This window comes from Heloderma suspectum, chromosome 4, assembly GCF_057233095.1.
Source record: "Heloderma suspectum isolate Gila_16-S chromosome 4, 16-S_ref, whole genome shotgun sequence".
In the NCBI taxonomy this organism is placed as follows: Eukaryota; Metazoa; Chordata; class Lepidosauria; order Squamata; family Helodermatidae; genus Heloderma; species Heloderma suspectum.
In genome coordinates, this window is record NC_139461.1 from 85,191,183 (window position 1) to 85,199,032 (window position 7,850).

The 7,850-nt window shown below is 40.8% G+C and overlaps 1 protein-coding gene across 6 annotated transcripts in view; it reads right to left on the reverse strand.

The window, feature by feature from the left end:
* Positions 1 to 7,347, reverse strand: part of PPP4R1 (protein phosphatase 4 regulatory subunit 1) — a 45,986-nt gene extending 38,639 nt beyond the window's left edge. For 2 of the 6 annotated variants that reach the window (XR_014790151.1, XM_084849848.1), the window contains exons 1-2: positions 6,825 to 6,987; positions 6,279 to 6,323 (exon numbers count right to left, since the gene is read on the reverse strand). Coding sequence is in view for 3 of the 6 variants with exons in the window: in XM_084849848.1 (XP_084705974.1) it covers positions 6,279 to 6,323; positions 6,825 to 6,831 (52 nt within the window). In the remaining 3 variants the exon portion in view is untranslated. The other 4 variants (XM_084849844.1, XM_084849846.1, XM_084849847.1 and 1 more) reach the window with 4 other exon arrangements.
* Positions 7,348 to 7,850: the final 503 nt, after the last annotated feature.

Below are 7,850 nucleotides of genomic sequence, written 5' to 3' on the forward strand. Positions count from 1 at the left end.
AGGAAATAAAAGATAAATTGGCACAGGAATTAAGTAACTATTTCAGAGATAATAACATGTCAGATATAGATATTACTACCCTTTGGGATGCAGTGAAATCAGTTATTCGGGGCTACTATATTAAAGAAATTATATAAGGAAAAGTAAGCAATGAAAAATAAACTATTACAGGAAATTAAATTACTAGAATCGCAACATAAAAAATGGATCATGGTGCACGCTCCAAAGTCTAATCAGAAAAAGAAATGAACTGAAAACACTAGATTTAGGAAAAGTACTTATGAGTCTACAATATCCAAGATATTATGAATTTGGAAATAAAAATTCAAAACTTCTGGCTAATTATATTAGAAAGAAAAAATCACAAAATAAAATATCAGCAATTAAAAATGAGAAAGGGAAAAAAGAATATCACATAGTAAAAATAAATGAAGTTTTTCAAAGACTTAAAAAAATATACCACATCCTCCCCAAATTTACATCAAATAAAACAGTATTTGCAGTCCAATATATTCAAGAAATTTACTGAAGAGCACAAAATTATTTTAAAACAGAAGTAACTTATCAGGAGCTCCATGAAACAATTCAAAAAATTAAAAGTTTTTTTTAACAAAGTTCTGGGCACAGATGGAATTTCAATAGAAATTTTTATAAAGTATTTGAAGAACTTCTATCCCTATACCTGGTGAATTTGTTTAATCATATTTTGGAAAATAATCCTATTCCAACATCTTGGCAAACACCGAAAATAATTCTCATACCAAAACTAGGGAAAAATCCAAATGATCCAGATTCCTATAGACCAATCACTCTATTGAATCAAGATTATAACATTTTTACAAGCTTCCTAGCAAATAGATTAAACAATCTGGCCCCATGGTACATACCTGAAGACTAATTTGGATTTATTAAAAATAGGCAAGTAGCTGATCTTATAAGAAGGTTCCTCAATATCATTCATCATAGCACCAAATTTGAGACCAAACCATTTATAATTGCTTCCCTGGATGCTTCTAAAGCACTTGACAAATTGGAATGGCCCTTTTTACTTGAAATGTGCAAAACTCTAGACATGGGCATACATTTTATAAATGTACTTCACAGACTCCATTACCCCAATCAGGCAATAATTCAGACTACCAACTATTATTCACCACCAATCAATATAAAGAGAGGGGCAAAACAAGGTTGTCCTCTTTTCCCCTTACTTTTTTGCTTTTTAAGTAGAACCCCTAGCAAATGCTATTAGAAAGGAACTATCAGTAGGGATCTGAATCAGTGGGCAACAACACATCATGAATATGCAGATGATATAGCCCTATCTTTGTCAAACCTCAAAAGTGAGTTACCTAGGGTACTACAAATCATAGAAGAATATGGAAAACAGGCAGGTTTGACAATTAATTACCAAAATCTAACATTCTATTCTGAACATGGAAGCTGACAACAGAATGGAATTGAATAAACTGTATAATACCCCAACATATTCTTCAAATATAAAATACCTGGGAATATGGTTACCAGGCAAACTTCAAAAGATCATTAAATTGAACTACAGGCCCTTATTCAGACAAGTAGAGAGCTTATTAAGAGGATGGACAAAACTCAGTCTATCATGGTTAGGGAGGATAGCAGCTATTAAAATGCCAGTTTTGCTCAAACTGTCTTGACTATTCCACACCCTTCCAATCCACCTGTCAGACGGTTACCTGAAAAAATGGCAAACATTATGCAGTTCATTCACAAAAATAAAAAAACCTAGACCTACACATAACTCACTATTTTAACAAAATAAAGTAGGGGGTATTGGGATACCTAATATAGAAGTTTATTATGCAGCTTACCAAATTAGGCAGTTGCTGCGAATTATAAATCAAAAGGGAGCAAAAAGTTGATTCACATGGAAAGAGACCTGAAATCTATAGAAGAAATACAAGGCTTGATATACAGAACAGTTAAATTAAAACCCCTCAAATAGAAAACCTATTCCTTAAGTGTACATTACTAGTTTGGCATAAATGAAAAGATAAACTCATGCCTGACTGCACTCCCATTATTCCCATTCTGTTGCATCCCTTGTTTTACAACAATGATAAGCTTCAACAATTCTAGTTATGGGGATCGAAGGGTTTACGGATAAGAGAGCTATACACGGGATTAACCCTTAAAACAGGAACACAAATCAAAACTCAACTACAGGAAGTGAAATTCAATTGGATGTAAATACATTTAATTCTCCATTTTTCTAATAATCTAACCATAAATGAACAGTACACCCACTAATGGAATTTGAGATATTAGTAGCAAGAGAAAACACAGAAAGCAAAGGAATAACCTCAGTTCTGTATGGGCTTATCTCTGATTTGTAATTTGGAAATACAGAAGGAATCGAACAAATATAGGAAAAGGATCTGGGCATGCAAATTGAACAAACAAAATGGGTAAAATTATGGAGACAGGGTCCAATGAAATTTATTTCTATAAAAATAAAAGAAAACACAATTAAAATGTTATACAGGTGGCACTTAACACCATAAAAGTTAAGCCAGATATACAAATTAATCACCCCTAAGTGCTGGCAGAACTGTAATATGACCGGTACATTTTTTCTTATGTGGTGGTTGTGAATCGTTATACAACAATATTGGCAGGAGATGTTTGTAGAAGCTGGTAAAATCACAAGGCAAGTGATTGATCCATCTCCAGCTATGGGTCGGCTATCGATATATAACAAAGATGACGACAAACTACAAAACAAAGAACTACTGAATTTCTTATGGGCAGCAGCCTGGATGGAAATTGCAGCCAGCTGGAAAGGAGCACAAAAACCCACATCACAGCAATGGTACCTCAGGGTTTGGTCAATTACTCTTATGGAAAAGCTGACCCAAGTCAAAAGAGCAACTAGGACCATTAACTATAAACAAGACTTCTATGGCACAAATTTATAACTTATATCATTAGGCACAAGGAAACATTAAAACCACCACAGACTCATGGTGAATTATGGAAAGATTTGTTAGGATAACAGGATATGAAGGGAGTAGGATAAATGAACAGAGTATAGGTGAAGCAATCTCTGTATTGTAATATAGGATATTGATGACAGATGGTAGTCAATGTGTTCCCAAGTTGCCTTAATGTTGGTTAATGTTTTATTTGTTAAAAAAATATATATTTTTTTAAACCTGGAAAAGTCCACCAGACAAATTGAGATTGAAATTCAACTGTAGACACTGTTAGACACTGAAGAAGCAACCAATCCTTAACAGAATTTGTTTTATTTTCTCTACATTTGGGTATTAAAAGTGGGAAGTTTGAACTCCACCTTGTCCCATTTGCTGCTGTAAAGCACATCCTCTCTTCCATGCATACACTCAATAAATGTTTATTCTATGAACAAACACTCCTGGCAAGAACTAAGTAATTGATCATTTTACTTCTAGAAACAAGTCCTTTGGCTGCTTAGAAGACCAATAAAGAGTAACACTGGAGCCCTAACTAGAGAACTAAAACAGAAAGTTGGTTATTTTACAGGCTCGATAGTAAACATAATTTTATTCACTAGAAAAGTCATCATCTGCCACTTTCAAGTCCTCAGCTGTCAAGCAGGAGTTATAATCACATATGCATTATTAAAGTGAATAAGATAACTACTGGAAAATAATATACAACAAGTCCACACCTTCCTGCAAGTGGTCACTAATGTCCCCACAACTGCTATAAACAAAATATCACCTGTTTGGCCAGCAGCTTACACAGGAACTTGAGATCTTTGTTTTTGTCAAGGAGTTGTGAATATCAAACTGGATTACCATAATTTACTGTATGTAGCTTGTTGCTGAAATAACATAGATAGCTAAAATAAAACATGCAGTAGCCAGTCTCTCTTTAGATATCACCTATTACAAGCAATTCAGTTTGCTCACTTCGTCAGTGTCTCCGTTATGGTCAGCTTAAGGCCCCATCTCAATCACCAAAACGATGAGTACAGATCAGATCTTTTGATGACCCATTTCTCTCTACAGAAAGGGCCAAGACAGCTGTACTACTCCAGTAACACACAGGTCACAAAGTTCAGGATGAAGCATCTGAGAACAAGAAATAAAGTGTTCTCAATTGAAGAACTTTGGCACAAAGTAGACTTCTATGGGAAATGAACCTAATACAGAATTCAAACACTGATCGCTCATTGAAAGGTGCTCCTATTTAATAAAACTTCCCCACTATAACCCTAATCATCAAGAGAGTAAATGCATATAACTCATATAACAAGTATCACTTTTTATGGCCAGTAAAAGGAAGAGAGGGACACAACCTAATGAATATGAATTTGTATACAGCTATATAGTAATGAATACTACAACCCTCACTCATTAGAAACATTTTAAAGCTTTGCAAGAGAAGTTCTGTTTTACAAAGTGATTCAATCCAAGAGCTAACAACCACCAAGTTTATACCTATATGCCCATAAGGATTAAGATGGAGGATATAGGAACCAACTGTAGCTGATATTGTAGAGGATACTGTCAAATCGTCTTTACATTCCCATTATTGAACATGTCTTTTTAATACAAACACATCTTCTGAATTTTCTTCTAGATATTTCATTCAGGTTCTCATTGTTATTCCCCACAGTTCCTTTTTCTGTCATTTAGTTCACACGATATTCTTGATGCCTGCACTGACTATTACATTTGCTGCTTTAAAAAAGTAAGGGTGCAATCCTATGAAGGTTTAGCCAGAAAAAAAGGCCTACAACTCCCAGCATTCCCCAACCAGCATGCTACGGAGTTGTAAGACTTTTTTCTGTCTCAACATGCGTAAGACTGCACCCTAAGTCACTCATACATTAAAGGATATGCTGAATGACATGGCTGGTCCCTCAGATACATTCTATTTAGAACATAAATGTGCACCACTATTTTAATGTAAGTATATTCCTTATGCAACCTAATGCTATTCATTCTAACTGGCAGCAGCTCTCCAAAGCCTAAAGTAGAGGCCTTTCCTAGCTCACCAGCCCCAAACCCTTTTTTAAACTAAAGAAACCAAGGTCAAAATCTGAGGCCTCATACCTGGAAAGCATGCATAACCTATAGGACTGCAGATTCACCATAATATTTCTTCAGAAAAGTATACATCCATCCGTATTTTTGTCTAATATACAAGAAGCAAAACCCAATGTAGTATGAGTGGACTTCCACTTGCATAATGGGCTATTCCCGTCCTCTCCCCTGCAGCCCTACCCCCCCCCCCAATCTTCTCCATAGGATCCCCTAACCCTCTGGAGCAAACTGTGAGAGTGCGGGCATTGTCCACTCCCTGTTTCGCTGAGAGAAGATGTTCTATTGGCAGCACGAGAGGTTAACTGGATAATACCCAAGGTCAAAGACAGTGTCACATCACCAAACTTTACCATTTTGGGGGCGCGGGGGGGGGGTTACTTATCCTTCATGAAAAATTAATATATTCCTAATTTCATCACTCTACCCCAGAATTAATATAGATAGCCTCATTCAATGGATGTAATGAATGTACTAAACCTGAACAGAGTTACTTTAAAAAAAAACACCAAGAACATAATCAACTCCTATATGACAACCTTCAATCAGCACTGATGACAGAAAATAAACAAGTTTCATTAAGGGAAGGACAATAAGACCATTTGTCTCTCAATATTAAGACACTGTTGTTAAGCTTCAAGCACAACATGGCCTAAATCTTATCATCAGAATAGCAGCAGCCAAGCTATCAGCACAGCCAACCCATTCAACTCATGGCTTTCCCCACTTCGACTTCGTGGCCTCCAGAAAAGTAAAGAAAGAAAGAAAACGAAACATATGCACACTTATACATCTATATACACACAAATAACTTTGCAAGCCATACACATAAAAAAAATGCCTGTATGTGGGGAAACGAGCAAGGACAGCTGAGCATGGCCGCTTCCTCCCACAATGCAACTGGGCCTCCTCCACGATTTCAAACCATTTATTCACGGAAGCAAAACCAAAGGAGAGCTAGACACTCGCGCGCGCAATTCAGGTTCCCCCCCCCGGGGGGGGGCGTACGTTATAAACGGCACACACCCGCTTTAAGAGGGACCGGGGGCCCTCTCCCCACTTCATTCCCACCCTAGGATGCCCAGGGTTTCCGGGTGCGAGTGAAGTGGGACCGCCCCCGCCCCCCACCCCAATCCGTACTTCGAAAGGGGCGGGGAGGGCGCCTCCGTGCGCGTTGGAGGAAGGAAGAGGGAAGCGGCTGGGGCTACTCACATCCGTCTATCTCCTCCTGCAGGTCCTCCTGGAGCAGCGACAGATCTAGACAGGAGGAAGGAGAAGACAAGACAGACAATGTGAACGCCAGCCGAGGGATCCCCCAGGCCCCCCCTGTCAAATCACAAAAGCGCCTCACGGCTCTGCGCCGTCTTCGCACACGAAAACACGCACACGCACACAGACGAGCCCCCTCCTCACATCACACCCACAGGGGGGAAGAGGGAGAAAAGGGGGAGAGACGCCCACATCTGGCAACAAACCCCACAGCCCTTCCTACCACACATCCACATACAGAAATGCAAGCGATCCGCACACCGTTAATGAAACAAACGCACAAAAATCCCCTCGCAACCTCCACCGTAGTTTCCCCAACACATGCGCGCACGCAGACGGACGGAGCGATGGGCACCCCGCGCCCCAAATCGGGGACTCGAGCGGACTCGCTGAAGAGGTTCTGGGGGTGGTTCTTTGTTTTGAGCGGGGGTCCTGAGGTGTTTCTATCGCGCTGGGACGGGGTGGGAGTGGAAGGGAGGCGCTACCTACCCGCCATGTTTCTGCAAACCTCCCCGCCCGCTTCCAGGGGCTACATTTAACCCGCAGTGGCAGCAAGAGGCGAGGCCTGAGGAAAGGGGACTCGACTGGGGCGGCGGCGGCGGGGTGAGGCTTTTAGGCCCAGGCAGCGTTTCCGGGCGTCCCCGGGAGAGTCTCACACAGAGCCAGAGAGGGAGGGGTCTGAGCCGGACACACAGACGGCTGCCCCCGCCTCCGCCAGGGAGGGAAAGAGGGCGAGCCTGATACACAGGCAAGAGGAGCGCCCGTGCTTTTGCCCTCTCTTCTTCCTCCATCTGACTCACTTGATTCTCAAAAGCCGCCTCCGTCAGGCGCTGCTTGGAGGAGTTGCTCGCCTCAGCTGGCCTGGCCCGACCCGGCCGGCCCGGAACGGAACCGGTGAGGCAGCGTGAGCAACTTCAGACACTTCGAAAAACGCAACTTACTGCTGGGAATAGTTTCGCTTGACCGTGATCCCGCACCGCGTCCCCACTGTCCCACCTCCCTTCCCAAGTTCAGTTTTCCGCATCCCTGGTACACAGTGGCACAGTTTCACGGCTACTACTTCTGACTGTTTGCGGACTGCTTTCAGATCCACGCAATTGGCTGTGGCGCTTTATCTTTTTCCTAGATCTAGGTCTGGTTCTGAGTTTTCTGCTATTTATTTCCTTGTTACTTGGCTCTGGTTTTCATTTTTTTTCTTTCTTGGATCAAGCACTGCATTCTCTCTTCCCACCTGCCCCTATGTGACACTCTTTTTCCTTTAATTGGCACTGATCCAGTTGTCATTGGCTTCATCTTTCTGTTATTTAGTTTTGACACCCTTCACCCTTACTTAAGGACTACTACAGCAGCTTATCACTTTTTACTACCTTCCTGTAGACCTTGTTCTGCTTTAAAACCACCCAACTAACCAACAACAAGCTGTGAAATCTGCAAAACTGAACTCACTATCTGAGTTGTGGCTGAACCATTAGTTTATAAGATGCCAAATGGAGCTCTGAGATCAGACACACAGCA